Raw genomic sequence first — 17,998 nt, forward strand, 5'->3', positions numbered from 1 at the left:
ACTAAACTCCCAGAGTCCAGTAGAGCCCTCCCGGGATAACCATCCACCTTTACATGACATATTTGCTGTCCAGTTTCTGACACAGTCTCAGCAGAGAAAACAGAACGTGCATATAAAGAGCTTCGCCAGGTTGTATCACACTCCATTGGCTCAGAAGTAAGGGGGCAATTGGCAGCAATATGCCCAGGTCCATGACAACGCCAACACTGTATGCGGCCCCAGTCTTTTTGCGACCCAGGTTTGGACCCTACTGTCCCTTGGGAACGCCTCTCCACTGTTTGTTCCCCATCTAGGCCACCTCCCTTTACAACATTATTCACCCCTCTAGTAAACGGAACAGTCTTACCAGATGATCCGGCCGCTTTGCTGTTCTTGAGGGTGGAATGTCCAGGAGGCACTTCTTGGAGTAGATTTTCAGTAGCTCTGTACCTCTCAACCAAGTTGACAAGCCCCTCGGCATCATTAGGGTCGCCCTGACCGACCCAGCGCTGAACCTTTGGAGGTAAGGAACAACGATACTTGTCCAGCACGACTCTCTCCACGATCTGCACTGGTGTAGACTCCTCTGGCTGTAGCCATTTCCTTACCAGGTGGACCAGGTCATACATTTGGGACCGCGCAGGTAACTGTTCAGAAAAAGTCCAGTTATGCACCTTCCGGGCACGCACACTCATGTTTACGCCTAAGCGAGCAAGAATCTCTCCCTTGAGTTTCGCGTAGTCGTTAGCATTCTGCTCACTCAGATCAAAATACGCCTTTTGTGGTTCTCCAGTTAGAAAAGGTGCTACCACACCTGCCCATTGATCCACGGGTAACTGTTCACCGCAAGAAAGGCCTCTACATCATCCGTGAGAGTCATCTTTTGCAGAGATTTCTGTACTGCAGCCCGTGTGGTTGGAAGCAAGGGTTGGGGTGTTTGCACACTCTGCGCCACACTCTTAGCCACATTCTGTATTTGCTCTTGTAATTGCAGATTAATTTGCTGCTGTTCCTTTAAGGCTAGTCTGTTGGATTCAAGCAGCAAAACATTGGTTTCAGCCTGGGCACGCATGGCCTCCTCATGCACCTTTTGCTGACATGCGTTTGCCTGCCGCTGCAGCTCATTTGCCTGCACCAAGTGTTTTAAAAGGTCCTCCATTTTAACAGTCTCCTGTTGCAGTGTTACAGCAGCCTTTAGCCAGGACATGCAAGTATCAGTGCACTCCAGACACTCACTTGTGGCTGGTTGCCTTTAGCAAAAACTTCCAGCTTGCTGTAGCAAAAGTCCTATAGTTCGATGTATGTCTCTTTAAGTGAGATGCTTGCTCGCATTCTCCACCATATGTGGGGTTTTAGCATCAAACGGGTAGGCACAGGTGAGGATTTGGCACAGACTTAGACAGTGACATCACGGCTTGGGTCCAAAACAGGGCTTGCCTGAGTTTTATTGCAGCACTCAGAGCAAGAAACTAACAACAGCCTTTACACTTCAGGCAAAACAGAAAACAAAAACCTGTTTGTCTGAGCTCTAACTAAACAGAATAAACGTCCCTCTCTATACCAGGGCCACACTATGTGACACTGGACACACACAGCAGATATAGATCAAGTAATGCAGTACTTACAGCCTTGTCTCTCTCTAGCAGCAGCTTACTGCCTCCAACACCCAGGGAGAGAGAGAGAGAGCTCTAAGGAGAGGGCTGACTCCTTTTTAAAGAATCAGGTGTTCTCCTGATTACCAGCCCAGGACAGAACACCCTTTGTAAGCCGGAGCTTACCACACAGATTGAAATAGCCTGCAGTCTATATGCCATAAGACAGGATTCTAGGGGAAAAGTACCTGCCGTCTATGACTTTCCCTGCCACTGTCTTACAATATATATATATATATATATATATATATATATATGGGGGGGATCGTGAGTAAACAACAAAGTGAAAAAAAGGGGGGGAAAAAACCAAACATACAGAATCCGTGCTAAAAAAACGTGTAGGCTAGAAAAAATTACTTAGTGATGTAATTATGTTGTCGAGTGATTAGCTTATCAGCTTTTTTGGATTGTGTTATTTGAGGGAAAAATATTAATCATAAGAGAGAAAAAATAAATTAATGAGGTGTTTATGTATCAATTGATTCACGTGAGTCTAAATATGATACTACTGTGCTGATGGGAATGTGAGTGCATAAAATTGTGAAAATATAGTGATAGATTATTAATCAATATCGGTAATTATTTGGCTGTAACACCCAAATAATTTTTTCACGGATATTTTTACCTTTTTCATTTGGTGTTCTCACTCCCTTACCTATATGCATCTAAAAAATATAAAAAAATTTAATTCTTGTGACATTTTTCTCATGTAGCAGTGACCTTTGTAGTGATATGTGTAAGGGTTCTCTTATGCAGAATTAAAGAATCATCATAGATCATTTTAAGTTGTGCCCCAAAAAAAGAGTCATCTTTTTTCTTCTTTGTATACACACTAACTTCCAAGGTTTCAATGACTCAAATAACCTCACTCGATCCTTTATTACAATTTATATTTACTAATGTTTATAAATTAAAGAATTTGTATCAGATAATTGTAGACAAGTGTTATGATAATAATCAACAATGGATGTCTGCAGGCAAAATGGAATTTAGACTTGAACTCCATAGAAACATTTGACGATGTCATAAAGTTAAAAAACTTGTCCATGAAGTCACTGAACTCTTCATATCGCCAAGAGGTCTATCTACGTACTATACATAGGGCCTATATTACGCCCTACCAACGAAGACACATGGTTTTAGGAGTAACAGACCAATGTGTTAAATGCGGTGCTGCACTGGCTAACTTCTCACTCTGTATGTGGCACTGCTATAAAATAAGGAGATTATGGTGTAAGACTGTCTCTTTTATTAACATGATATTTTCAGAAAACTTTACTCCAGATCCCTCAGCTTGTATGGGACTCAATTTCTATAACTGGGATACAGACAAGATTGATGCACACGCTATCCCACTCTTGATGACAATCATCACGTTGGCAAGAAAAAGCATTTTGATTTTTTGGACAAAGAAAGCAGCTCCACAATTACTCACCGTTAAGGGCAAATGACTGCAAATCCTGTATTTTGACAAAATATGTGCGCTTAGACCTTCATAATGGAGCTTACAAATTTTAGTTGAAATGGTCATTGTTCATAAATACGCTTGAATAAGCCACAATAGTACATCAACCTTGAAACATTCTTTACATTAAGGTTATGTAACAATGATGCCTGATTACTCATGTTTTTATGTACACTAGTCGCTATATACAACCCACTCATCCTCCTTCCCTCTCTTTCCTACCTCTCCTGCCTGGATGTTATGGTTCTTTGTGATTCGTATGTTATTGAATATAACTGTCTGTGCCCTGCCCATCTCTAATGACACAGTTGCCTTTGGTAACTATATTTGTTTTTGTGACATTTGAAGCAAAATTGCTCATTGATACTTATTTCAAATTGAATGTGTTATATGTCATTGGGCATGTGTGATCACCGAACTGTTTCTATTTTTCTGTTATTGAAAATATCCTAATGAAAAGATTTAAAAAAACGTACTATTTGCTTAGTGGGCGATTCTGCGTAAGAATATCGCATCGCATGTGTTTTTTGCATGCGATGTGATTTTCCTATGTAATTTATTCACTGCTCGCACCTTGGGCGGTGCGATGAAATCGCATTGCATGCAATCGCATCGCACCTCCCATAAAATTGCATGCGATCGCATGCGATTTTATAGGGTGAGATGCCATTTAATGTAGTATACACTTGTATGACATACAATGGGATTTAGGAACCCCCCCACTATCCATTCCACCCCGAAGCGTGGCGAGCGGCGGCAGAACCTTTTCATACCCCCACTATCCACGTCGGTGTGGACTTGATTTTATATAGTGTGCCCTGCGAGGGGACGTAAATTACGTTACATGTATTCCGCGGCCGCTCACCACGCTTCGGGCTCGGTGGCTCGGTGCGCTCGCCACACTATATAAAATCAACTCCATGCCGACGTGGATAGTGGGGGTATGAACAGGTCAGGAGGATGCGTTCTGCCGCCGTGCGCAGGGCTCGCTGCACTCGCCATGCTTCGGGGTGGCGTGGATAGTTGGGGGGTGCCTAAATCCCATTGTATGTAGTACATTAAATCCCATGTGTATAGTACATTAAATGTACCAGTGGCAAACGCAGGATTTTCAGAAGGGGGTTTCCAGAGGGGCGGAGCAAAGCACGGAGATGGACACTTAGGTGACCCAGTATATGCCGGGTCAGTTAAAGTATTATAGATAGACCAAATGTATATAAATAATAATTAAAAATATATATATATAAAAAAAAAAAAATATATATATATATATATATTTACACATACACATACACATACACACACACATATACATATATATATATATATATATATATATATATATATATATATATATATATATATATATATATATATAGTGAACAGACCCTTGTGTCGCGCCCCATAATTTATGGTCAATTTATACGGGGCTGCCCTACTCACTGAATCCACTGTTGGAGGGGGGATAGGGGGGAAAATATGGAGAGCAATAGTGGGTTGGCGCCCCTAATGATGATCACTCCAATTAGATCAACCAAGCTGTAGTCAATATAAATCTAGCACATAGGAAAAAAGTCCATTCAATCTTTAAATATTTATTAAAAAGTATTTTCTTTCCACACAGTGGTAATAGTTATTCCAGATATTTGTACATGACATTGATACATCTCTGGTATATGGAAACAGCAGAAAATACTAAGTCAGACAGAACCTAAAATATCTGACTGGGAAGAGCAATTAACAGGCTTGGATGGGGACCACTGCTTTGAAGTCAGATATCTCCGGTTCCCAAGGGCCGATTTTTAAAATTCTTATACCCATGGAAAGAGGGGACCCTCAGCTTTCAGCTCTTAGACTCCTGGGGGGTTTCTGTGTACTCAGAAACCCCCCCTGCGTGCGCTACTGTGTACGCATGCGATTTTGCGGAAGGTGCGATGCGATCGCATGCGATGCGATGCAATCTCATCGCACCGCCCAAGGCCAGAGAGCACTGAATAAATTACATAGGAAAATCCTATGCGATCGCATCGCATGCAAAAAATTACTTGCGATGCGATGCGATTTCACTACGGTGCCGTATGTATTGAAATTGGCTAATACAAAAGTACCCCCCCAAAAAAAAAAAAACTGACAACATGGTCTTCAGCTCAACTGCACTAAATTTGTGTTTTGATAAGATAGCTTGAGGGAAATAGAATTGACAATTTTTTGGAATGTTTAATCTTTTTGCCCAGATGTTACTAAAGGTTGGGTGTGTATAAGATGCAAATATTGTGGGGTGGATTGGTAATATCACTGTTATTAGGATATGGATGTATATGTTTTACTGTATTTTTTATTGTTTTTCAGATGCCATGTTATGCCACCGTTTCATGACCCGCCAGTCCTCCCACATTGCACATGGTGAGTATATTTTTCTTCTTCTTCTCTTCCTCTTTTTTTCTCTTTTTTTCTCTTTTTTTCTTCTTTTCTTCTTTTCTTTTCTCTTTCTCCCTTTTTTTTTTCCATTAGATGGAAGTTCTATTTCAGATAGGTAGTTGCTATGGGCAACCGATTAGATACTTATTATCTTCTAAAAGGTGCTAAATAAATAAGAAGTAGATTCTGATTGGTTGCCCATAGCAATATCCCATGTGAAATAGAACTCCCATTTTAGTAAATTTCCCAGTTTATATTCAGAGACACTTAAGGTGCACAACTATGAACCAAAAATAATTCCAACATGGGTTTCAGGATCAATAATTTATCACGTAAATTTCAAGTTTTTCTCAGAGAACAGGGAACATTACAGCATAAATATTACTAGTTTGCTAGTGTATGGTTCATGCTTTGCATCAATATTTGGTAATCCTTCAGCACAATTATTGGGAAATGAGATTATTGTTTTCAATAAATATCAAAAATGCACTTGTAAAATGTACACTTTACCATTCCCATTCATTGTCCATGAGGATGGTAAAATAGGAAAATAATAAAAAAAAACCCTCATGTTTACTTTTCATGTGTCAACCATTGCCATTGACAGTTTACTTGTGTCAACCTTTTTTCTATGTTAACCTTGTCCATATCAACCATATGGTGTGAGCCTATTGACTGTTGGCATATTCACTGCTGACCTACCGGCACATTTTGTCATTCCAAATCATTGTCCAAATGTCTTATAAAGTATGAAAAATAAAAATATACTTATGTCGACCTTTTCATGAGTCGGCCATTGCCATGTCAACCTTTTTTGACCTTTTGTCTATGTCAACCTTGTCCATTTTGGTCATTGTGTTAACCTATTGACGGTATACCATAGTGTATTTCACAATTTAGTTCGTACAGTAGTTTAAAAAAAAAATTATGTAATTCTAATTCCTGCTACGTATATGAATAAATTGCTGCTCTGTTTAATGATATCGCTTCTGTTTCTAACATATGCTGTATTATCATTTGTTTTAGGTTTTTTTGTTTCTGTTTTTAGTTTCTGTATGGTAAAAAAGAAAATCATTTTGTCCAATCTGTAGTGCATTGGCAGAAAAAGAAAAACTCAATTCAGCAATATATTTTATTCTGAAAACATATTTTACAAAAGAGATATACTTTCCTATTGCACCACTTAAGTATTAAACAGTAATCTATTTACATGTATGATTTTTTACAAGTTGTCTGTGTGATTGTTCTTTTGTTCTTTATTGTTTCTTGTGAATAAAGCTCCCAAATTTTTGCATGAATCTTCCAAATTTATTTTCATTTGGTTGGACATTGTAAACATTAGAATTGTAACTTAATGAATTTTGTGGTCTTGAATAATTGGTTTCAATACCTTTCATTTTATTATCTAGAATCTGAGTATTGCTATTTTGTGCAATGGAAGTTGGCACTTTGTGTTCCACCGTACAAAACTGCTCAAAGCGACTGTATACCCTTCTGTCATTTGGCCGAGGGAGACTGGAGCTGGAGCTGTCTTGGGGTTTTTGAAATTCTGTCATGGATTGTACTGTATTCATATCCCTACGTGGTAACTGTTTTTGCTGCATGTCTCTATGTTGTGAATGCCTTAAATGCATCTCTCTCTGTAACATAGATGGCATGTCACTATGGTGCATCTCTCTGTGAGACAGTTCTCTATGTATTGCCTCTCTTGGATGTCTTAAAGAGAGTTCTCTTTGAATTGTAGGAGGGCCAACTCTTCCATATTGTTTGTTTTGTGCCTTAACTCTTGAGTCTTGAAACTGGATTTGCTCTGTATTAAATCGCGGAGCAGACACATCACCCGTGTTTTCAAGAAATTTATTTTCTACAGTACTCTGAGCAGGATCCCGGTTTGATTTGCTATCATCAGGTAGAAGCACGTTGGGGTTCCCGGGGGCTACAGCAACATTCTCTTTACTTTTGTTAAGACTTATTTGAGATATGGACAGTGTCTTTTCCCTTCGAGGAGAACTATCATTTTTCATGTCAGAGATTTTGGGATTTTGATCGTCATCATCTTCCGAAACTAAAGTATCAGAACTGCTGCACATTCTATAGAAAGCAGGAGCTTTGTTTTTAGATAGCGTTTCTTTTTTCTCTGGAGCAAGACTGAGTAACGATTTGAGCTTCTTTGAACCCTTTTTAAGGAAATTGGGAGAACCTTTACTTTCTTTCTTGCCAGGAGACTCTTTGCCATCATCTTCATCCAAGGTTTCTGTGGACAATGCTCCCTTAATAGGTTCCACTGAATTTCTGCTGACTCTTTCAATTACGTTCTGTAAGTTGCTTTCTAATTTCTCAGTGCTGTTACCATTTGTGGGATTTGGATGCACACGATGTTCTTGTCTCTTTACTAAAGAATTATAAATATAGTTTGGTGGTATGATGTTGCTATTTTGACCTATATTGACCTTTCGATGTTCAAAAAGAGGCAAGCTACGTCTTTTTAGAATATTGTCATTTGGTTTCCTAACACTGTCTGGTTGTGGTTGTCTGTTTGTGGAAAGAGTTGTGTACAGGTAATTTGATGGTGCTGGGTTAGTGTTGTAATTTAAACCATGAGTCATCACTTGTGAGTTGTCTGGAACCTGCAGACTATGCCGTTTCAGCACGTCGTGGTGGTGATGGGATGAGTTTGATGTGTCATAGCTTGTGAAATTATTGACCTCTTTTGTCTCTGGATAGCTAATATGTTGTGGTGAAGTTGCCTTTGGTGTGAGACTTCCCTGAGAATCTACAATAGTGGAATTTGAATGAGAGGAGTTTGTTGTGCAGCTACTGGCCTCTTTTTGCTCTGACAAAGTTGGCTTGTATAGAATTGAGGATCGGAGTCGTGAATGGTTGTACATTTGGTTCTCCATATAATTATCAGCTCCATCATTGTTTTCCATTCTGTCTCCTATAGATTCACTTGAATCTGGGGGTATATCACAATGGTCATTCAAGTAGGACTCTATTCTCCAGTTTCTTAGAAATGACTTGGTTGTGTGCTCTAATGTCGGCATTCTCTGCTGTACTGACCGTATGTGACTGTCGGTTCCATGGAAAGACCTTCGTACACTTGAACTTCTTTCAGAAACATTGGTTGTTAACCTTTGTGATAGACGATTAGCAAAGCTTTGTGTAGTAGATACATTATAATTACTTGAGTAACCACCTCTGGATGATGAGCCTAAAATGCCAGTATCTGGCTGTCTGCCCCAGGGCACTTGATGATTGTTTATCCTACTGTTCATAGCTCTGTTGAGCAGTAAATAGGGGGATGTCTCTGTCTTATCTCCTGCTGCATAACTATGTCTTTTCCAGTTGTCATTGCGCTCAAACTGTTGAAAGTGATTTATTTTATTTTGAACATTAAATCCTCTATATGACACATTTCTCGTGTTGTACTTCTCATCCTCATTGTTTGCAAATCTGTTCTGTGATTTTAAGTAAGAGGAATCTAATGTGCGCATTTGTTCTTTTCTTCCAAACAGGCTCCGTTGACTTGAAGCAGAGAGTAAAGAAGACAGTGAATTCTGGTAGGAGCCATTTTCCCATGGGATTTTTTTGTGTTTTCCAATAATGGATTCCTCTGGGCCAAATGCTGTCGGAACACAGGAGCGAGCGTAGAGTGTCCGGAATTCCTCATCAAAAGACTCTACTAGTTTTCCAGTGATAACTTGGATCATACTTAGATTAACTTTCTCATATGACCACATGAAGCTTTAAAAAAAAGAAATGAAAGTTAAGATGTGATAAATAGCTTTTATTGGAATTGTTTACAAAAATATAAGCTTTGGTGTTATACAGTGTCATAAATCCATACATTTATATATTTTTTTACATTTATACATTTTGTGTTTACCAGTAAAATTCTAAGTAGAACACATTTTTGTGTGCAAAGGACAGTGCTCATACACTATGGCAATATCATGGCGTTTGATCGGTTTTCAGCAGATAAAAGTGTCCAAATTTAATATTTTGACACCTGGTCTGATGCGATGAGCAGTTCCGTGAGCATCACATCAGAGCCGAAAGATTGCACAGGCTGCACAATAGATATTTTGATATTATATATAGATATTTTGCATCAGCAAGACTTTCGGCAGGCTTGGCTAGGATTGCTGTATTATATGCAGTCATGCTGCCTGGAGGGTCCCAGGGGGTTCAAGGGGAGACGCGGGCGACTTCACCCCTTTGAAAAGTAACCATAGCGCAAGTATGTCCAAACTATGGCCCTCCAGCTATTTTGACAAGTCCCATCATGCCTTTCCACAGTTTTGCTATTATGGAATGCTAGGACTATGGCAAGGCATGCCGGGACGTGTACTTTCACAACAGCTGGAGGGCCATAGTTTGGACACACCTGCTAGAGTGTATTGGCACCTGAAGACTAGGAGAATGATAAAGTGGAGAGAGAGAGAGAGAGATTCTACAAACCAGATCCTACATGTCCCAATCACAGCCTATAACATGGCATTTAGGAACTGATTTGGGTACTTGTGTAGTTTCACGGCGGCAGGCTACGCTACGTTTTCAGCGTAGGCTAAGCTACATTGTAATGTAGCCCAACGGCTGCGTAGTGACTACACTAACTGTGTAATGCTGACTGACTACGCTAACTACGGCTAGCCATGAATGGGCAGGAACAGATACTGACAGGGACGCCTGACTGACTATGCTAACTACTTAAGCAGCAACGGGAACACGCTCTATTGACTACGCTAACTACTTAAGCGATCCACTATGCAGGACATTATGTGTAAGTGCCATTACTGTGTGAATTATGTGTATGGGGCACTTCTGTGTAGATTATGTGTAAGTAGTGCTTCTCTAGGCAGTAGGGCCCTTATTCTGATTCACTCGCAAAGGCAAAATCCTTCTCAAATGGACAAAACCATGTGCACTGCAGGTGGGGCAGATGTGCACTGCAGGTGGGGCAGATGTAACATGTGCAGAGAGAGTTAGATTTGCGTGAGTTATTTTGTTTCAGTGCAGGGTAAATACTAACTGCTTTATTTTTACACTGCAATATAGATCTCACTTTGAAGTAAAACCTCACCCAAATCTAACTCTCTCTGCACAAGTTACACCCCCCCCCCCACTGCAGTGCTCCTGGTTTTGTCCATTTGAGATGGAATTTGCCTTTGCAAGTGAACCAGAATAAAGGCCTATGTGTAACCGATATTACTGTGGGCATTATGTGTAAGTGGCGCTACTCTGGGCATTATATGTATGCAGCACTATTCTCTGCACTAGAGGGACTAGTCTGGGCATTATGAGTAGGTGGCACTATGGGCATTATGTGTAATTGGTGTTATAGTGTGCATTATGTGTATGAGTCACTACTGTGTCCATTATGGGGATGGTTCTGATTAGCTTGGTAAGCATGCAAAGTTTGCAGCTTACCATGCATCTGTGTCACCACCCTGCCATGCCGCTGAATCCACACATCTCCTCACATGTCTCCGCTGCAGGAGAAGATTTCTCCTACCTTTGCAAATAAAAGTCAGTCTGAACTGACTTTTATTTGCAGGTGCCGGGACAAAGACAGGGCGGGCAGCTGACATCCTGTGACGTCAGCCGCCTGCAACTGGCAGGCATCAGCCCGCTCTCGTACCCACGGAAATGTCCAGCATTTTCATAGGGACACCCATAAAATACTGTGCATTCCCATGGCCCAGCACCGCCACCATCCCTCCCTCCCAGCCGAGAATGGCCTGCCGACTGTGTAACTCGCTGTGGCCATTCACAGTTGGGGTTAGCACATGCACAGAAATGCATATGCGCAAGCCCTGACCATCGGGGCAAGGGCGTAATTCAGATCACTATAAGTGTGAAAGTGGCACTCGTGTGGGCACTATGTGTGAGTGGCACTACTCTGAGCATTACGTGAAAGCGACACTAGTGTGGGCATTATGTGTTATCAGACAAGGGATTAGGATACTAAATGTCCTGAGAAGGCGCCTATGGAGAGTGGGCTTGCTAGAGCTGCAGTTTCGGATTATTCGGGGGTCAAGCCCAAATAGATAAAGTGAAGAAAAGAAGAGATGGTGTGAAACTGCGCTAAAAGTGTACACATGCAGCAGGTGAAAAATGCAATACAAATTTATTACATTAAAACAAATACAATATACAGTACATTAAAATGAAAAGGGGGGGAGAGGGTAAATGGATGAGCTCACTATTGCTGGAGCCAAGTTTGTAATCCAGGGAGTGGGTGTCCTCTGTTATGACACTCCATCGCGTTTTGCTTTAGCAGCTTTTTCAAGGTGATCACAAACGCGTTGGTGTGTTATAACACCCACTCCCTGGATTACAAATTTGGCTCCAGCAATAGTGCCCGGACCATCTTCCACGGACCACCACAGCAAACACGGAACAAAAGGACTCTAATTAATCTCCATTGTACCAGGTAGTACCCCAGACCATTAGGCGGTCCCTGGCTAAGGAGGGAATACAATGTCCAAGTCCATGTAACAGTAATTGGTCCTAACTAATTGGAGACCCCGCCAAAGGAAGCGACACTGGACACCATCTATCCAGGACTTTGGGTGACTATCCTTGTTTATACAACCTATTTTGGTACCAGCTATTTTATTATTGACATTGAGCTCATCCATTTACCCCCTCCCCCCCCTTTTTATTTTAATGTATATTGTATTTGTTTTAATGTAATAAATTTGTATTGCATTTTTCACCTGTTGCATGTGTACACTTTTAGCGCAGTTTCACATCATCTCTTCTTTTCTTCACATTATGCATTATCAGCACTACTCTGAGAATTATTTAGAATCTGCATTACTCTGGGTAGGGGCATAACAAGAATTTGTGTGCCACATAGCAAATACTTGAACATCACCCCTTCTCCTTTTCCTGCTGTCACTACAATGCCCCTTAGAGAAGTAGTTTGGAAAAAAGTGACTGGAGTGATTGACAAAAAGGGGTCATGGAGAGAGACGCTGGTGGCGTCTTAAACCGGCCCTGGTTTAAGAAATACATTTTACAACAACACAATCTTCTGACCGGGTAAGTTTATTTTAAGATGTTACTCTCAGAGAGCAAATCATAAAATAGAATGGTGATCACTGGTCCCCTGTCACAACAAAGTGAAATTACTTTCAGGGTTGTGTTCAGCATTTTGACAGCAGAATTCACATTTGCTTTCATGGTGAATATACAGTAGTGCCCTGCACATGGCGTAGTATATTCCTTTAAGCTCTATCCAGTTTTAATGTTTAATTAGAAAGTAAAATGTGACACTGCAAACATACAATGGAAAGCTGTTTCTAGGGTGTGTGTCAAAGGTGTGTAGCCAGAGTTACTTGCTTTTCTGAGTCATGCATATGGATAGAGGATGCCAAATTCACATGGATCCATGGCCAGATTAAGCCTTGGGATGGGGAGGGGGTGGTGGCAGGGCACTTATGACAGGGGTGCTTACTCCTCTTGTCCTCCACTTCTTGTCAGCACTGTCCCCACTTACCATCGGGGCCACATCCAGCTTACCCCAAGAGGCACCGAACGAGGAAGAGGGGTACCAAGGCCCATGGAGTGGCTTAGTTAGGCCCCCATTACCTATCTGCAGCCCTTCTTAACCCTGCACAAGCTGCTGAGTGCTGAACTGCAGTGTGGCCAGACATGTGCTTAAAGTACTTTTTATGCATTTTATTCTAAGGGTGCATGGCCATGCCTTCTGTGATTAGGCCATGTGCCTTGACAAGTTTCTGGACCTCGCCAGGCTCTCTACTATCCTTACCTACCCAAACTCTACATATGGTATAACACCACTTGTTTCTGCTTTGCCCCTACTTTGGGACTGCACAATGCCACAGTCTGTTCCAGGGCACATCCACCCTCTTCTACCCTTTATACCTTATTCCAGAATAGATCCACTGCTTTAATGTTTAGGTAGGTGCAGCAGCTGATGATAGTTATAACTACTGTCCTAGATGGAGGATCGGGGTAATGTTGTTTGGCAAAAGCAGGAGCTAAAAAAATCCAGTGCTCTACTGTACAGTAGTTCTCTCTCTCTCTTTCTCTCTCTCTCTCTCTCTCTCTCTCTCTCTCTCTCTCTCTCTCTCTCTCTATATATATATATATATATATATATATATATATATTGTATATTGTAGAGTATATTATATCTCCTAATAAGTGTAAATTAGGTTTTATAGTTACCTGTAAGTCCCATACATAACTTTCTCACAATCAGCCAGTAGAAATTTCTGTTCCATTTTTCCGCAGAATTTAGCTCCTGATTTGGAGAAATAATCCTGGCCTTTCACTGTTCTCACTCTCATATTCTGTACAATGATAAACAAATAGAATACAATATAAAGATGTTTTAGATAAGTTACATGTGTAATATTTAATTTTAAATATGTCAAATTTGTTGTACCCCCTTTACTAACCCTTAATTCCCAAATCATCCAAGCAATTTCATAAGAGAGATGGATCTGGCCGATTTGGCGAAAATAATTAGGTTGACGGTCAATAGGTTGACTATATTTGGTGTACAGTCAATAGTCGACACATAAATAAGGTCGACAGGCTTTAGGTCGACATTAACAAAAGTTATGTGACATCAAAATGGTCGACACATGAAAAGTTCGATATGGTTTTTTCATTGTTTTTAAACCCAAAAAAAGTGTAGACCATTTTCATGTCAACACATGGAAGTTAAGAGAAAGAATGTCTTTGTTTGGTGCACCTAAGAATTGCATACAAATAAAATGTAACTTTTATTAGAGTCTTTATATTAAAAGATTGCGAAATAAGAACACACAAACATAAATATTAACACTAGACTGGTGAATTTAAAAAAGGATGTTAATCATCACTCAGTGTGCCCCCAATGCACAATTTCCCTGGTAAATTGAGAGATTGCAAGTAACTCGTCAATTATTTCACCGGCAAAAAATAGTTACCCTTCTTAACAATAATTACTCTGCTATGAGGTGGGGTTTTAAACTACAATAGGGCACACACCTCAGATGTTCTCCGGTGGCAGGGGAACCAACAGCTTAAGTCCGGAGCAGGAGCAGTGGTTAAACCATTCACATAAAAAAATATTATGGTTATTAACCCCTTGAGTGGTAGGTTTTGCTAGGGCAGGACAGACCTACAGGTTTGTCCTGCCCCAGCAAAACCCACCACAGTTGGAAGCCCCCCTCCCTCACCTCTGCTTCGGCGTTAGTACGCCGGAGCTTCCCTGCCGCCGCTGTCTCGGTGCCTTGGCCGGCCGCCTGTCACATTCAGCAGTGACGTCGGCAGCAGGCTGGGGGATGTTCACAGCGGCTCGGGAGGACTCAGGTGCCTGAGCGCTCCCGAGTCCCCCTGAGTCGCCTCGAACATCCCCGAGCCTGCCGCCAACGTCATTGCTACTGAAAGTATGGTGGCAGGCGGCTGGGGAGCGGGGTTAGAAGAGCTCCGGCGTACGATCTCCGGAGTATAGGTGATGGGAGGGTTGGGGGAGTGACTGGGGGGGCTCTAGAGGTGCTGCGCCAGTGTTGCACACCTGGACACCACTGGCGTGCACCTATTTCGTATTTGTGTTATGTCCGGAAATTTTGCTGGACAGCCAGCTGCGGCAGTGCAGCTGAGCCTGGAAAATTTCCAGGCATACCACTCAAGAGGTTACTATATAAAATTGTGTTTATTGTGCTGGGTGTAGATATGCCTCTTATAAAAAGGAGCTAGGTGATTTATTCACCAACCCCTATCCCTACAAGTAATAATTGACACGTTACAGTACATCCAATCTCTTAATTTACAGTACCAGGGAAATTGTGTGTTGGGGGCACACTGAGTGATGAGTAACATCCTTTTTAAATTCACCAGTCTTGTGTTTATATGTATGTTCGTTTGTTCTTATTTCGCAATCTTTTAATATAAAGACTAATAAAAGTTACATTTTATTTGTATGCACTTCTTAGGTGCACCAACCAAAGACATTCTTTCTATTTCCTTCCATGTGTTCCAATATCTAATGTCTAATGGTAGCACACCCTTTTTGGTTCTACTGTGAATTCCACAACAATCCACATATAAGGGTCCATCAAAATTAATTGACATTTATACTCTCCTGTGTGACTGGCACAAACTCCCATTTTGTTTATGCCATTTTCATGTCAAAATTTTGCTTGTGTCGACCTTTTGTCAAAGTATAGAAAAAAGCCTGTTTCCTGTCGTCTTTTTCTTTTTCTTTTTTTTTAATGATAAACACAAACATACATAACAAGGTATAATAATAAGTATAAAACAAGCATAAACACTGACAAAATTGATATATATAAGCCAAAATTACCCAAGCGTATATCCACCTAATTTTTATATTCCTGTTGCCCTTTTTCATGTGTTGATCTATTGACTGTTGATCGATAGTGGTCGACCTTTTGTCCGTCGACTTAATTACTGTTTACCTAATGAACCACACCCTGAATGAGAATTCTGGTCACCATAAAATATTTGTATTGAAATTTTTGCAGTAGTTGCTGTTTAAATGTTCCAGGTTGGAAGGTCTGCCTTAGATAGAAAAAAAAACACAGAGCTAAAGAAATTAGTAAAAGGTAGTTAAAATATAATAAACACACAGTGAAACAAACACAGGATATACCACTAAAATACTGAATATGCTAATAAAAATAGACAATAAATTGGAAATCACTCTAAAGGGGTGTACACATGGAGCGATGTACTTTCTATTAATCCCTATTGTATCGTTATTGAACTGCATGGCACTATGTACACATTCAATTTTGAAGCCACTGGACTGCGTATCGGGATCAAATCGAAATCGAATGCGTTCCAATTTCTCTTTGATTTAGATTGATTTTGCTTATGTAAGCAAAATCGAATAGAAAAATAAACAAAAATGAACCATATTTACGCTCAATATACTTGATCATGTAATATAATATACAGTAAACAATATTTGTCTAGCAAATAAGTTGTGGTATAGTAGTTATAACAATCTGTAAAATCACAACATAATGTAAGAGGAGCCAGGGTATCCAGGGACATAAAAAATGAACCGATGTAAGAATTGTCTGCTAGAAAATGTTTAGTATTGATTAATATTTTTTAAAGGAAATATTGTTTATATTATATTACTAAGAAACTTTATCTGTATCATTTTGAATAGTATGGCTGTAAATTACATGTCTGATATTGTTTCCATATATCTTTTTATAGCTTGTACAGTACTATGATTATCTAATCTGGTTTATCTTGCTTGCACTAATATATATTATTGTAGTATGTAGGTGTGTTTGTACCAGTGACTTCAATAAAGTGCTTTATGACAAATACTGATGGCAAAAGGCCAAACAAAAGACCCAGTAATAATAGCATATCCTCAGTTTGTCCTTATTCGTGGCACATAAAATGATATAATCTGGCATGCAACTATAGTATATGCCTGCTTCGTAGTATTTCCAGACTGGAAATACATATGGTTATATAGAGAATGTATGTTAAAAAGTAGCTGTGTTTTATTGAAACGAAACTGCTAATTGCATCTTTATTTTGCACAGAATATTATAAAATATTTAGAATTTCTTAAAATTGTCAAACAGATGAAAGTTTCAGCGTCACTATTTCAGGCCTAGAATGATTCCGGAGTGCTGCAAGTATAATTAGTTAGACAGGACTGTGTATGCTGTCAGAGAAACAGCTGTCAGGGGGAGGGGGGGGGGGGGTTGTCAGTCCCAAGCCTTGGCTAATAATATATGTGTATATAAAAGTATGGAGACAGTGGGCAGTATTCAATGAGAAAAGTTCTCCGTGTTTTGTGGAGAATTTGTGCTTTTTTCGCCTTGGACGGGGCATTTTGCTCTCCAAAAGCGAGCAACCCTATTCAATGTGAAATGTTCTCCGTCTTTCTAAGTGATTTTCGCCGTCTCTCTCCGTGTAGAAATTCTCCATCTTTTGATGGAGAGCTGGAATGTGAACTTTTAATCTAAAAGGGTTTTGTATTTAATTTTGGTGTCAAAAAATCAGGAATTTTTTTCTGTGAAGGGGCATGTGATTTTTATTCATGTGCTTATAGCACATGAATATATATTTAATTTAAAAAAATATATTTTTTTTAATTTTTTTTTTCTTTTTTTTTACACAGTGCAGCCAGCAGGGGGCCGGAGCGCTCGAGCCGCTCATTAGATATTCATATATTCACTGCACCCGTATGCACGTTCGGGTGCAGTGAATACTGGGTCCCCCGCTGGCTATAGGGGGGGGCAGCCTGTGCTGCCTGGGTCCCAGGGGGGCCCCCTACCCTCACATATGTTCTGTGGCATCCAGGGAGACTTTAATCTCCCTGGATGCCACGTCCCACGGCTCCCTGTCAGCTCCCTGCCGCGGACGCTCGTCCGCTGCAGGGGTTAAGACTCGCCGCGAGTGGCGGCGAGTCTTAAAAACGTTGAATAGTGGGAGCAGGAGTGGCAGCGAGCCCTCCGGAACA

General features: G+C 40.5%; 1 protein-coding gene and 1 long non-coding RNA gene across 2 annotated transcripts in view; one reads left to right on the plus strand and one right to left on the minus strand.

The window, feature by feature from the left end:
* LOC146062637 (uncharacterized) overlaps nt 1-9,720 on the plus strand; it is a 161,881-nt gene extending 152,161 nt beyond the window's left edge. Inside the window, exons 2-3 of the long non-coding RNA XR_014471437.1 lie at nt 5,446-5,499; nt 9,030-9,720. This is a non-coding gene — a long non-coding RNA (uncharacterized LOC146062637). The remainder of the gene's footprint in view (nt 1-5,445; nt 5,500-9,029) is intronic.
* Nucleotides 6,633-17,998, minus strand: part of SACK1B (scaffolding CK1 anchoring protein B) — a 95,932-nt gene continuing 84,566 nt past the window's right edge. Inside the window, exons 4-5 of the mRNA XM_083174714.1 lie at nt 13,717-13,841; nt 6,633-9,258 (exon numbers count right to left, since the gene is read on the minus strand). Of these exons, the coding sequence (XP_083030840.1) occupies nt 6,771-9,258; nt 13,717-13,841 (2,613 nt within the window). The 3' untranslated portion in view covers nt 6,633-6,770. The remainder of the gene's footprint in view (nt 9,259-13,716; nt 13,842-17,998) is intronic.

The sequence above is a fragment of the Crinia signifera genome, chromosome 3, assembly GCF_055691185.1.
Source record: "Crinia signifera chromosome 3, ASM5569118v1, whole genome shotgun sequence".
NCBI classification, from domain to species: Eukaryota; Metazoa; Chordata; class Amphibia; order Anura; family Myobatrachidae; genus Crinia; species Crinia signifera.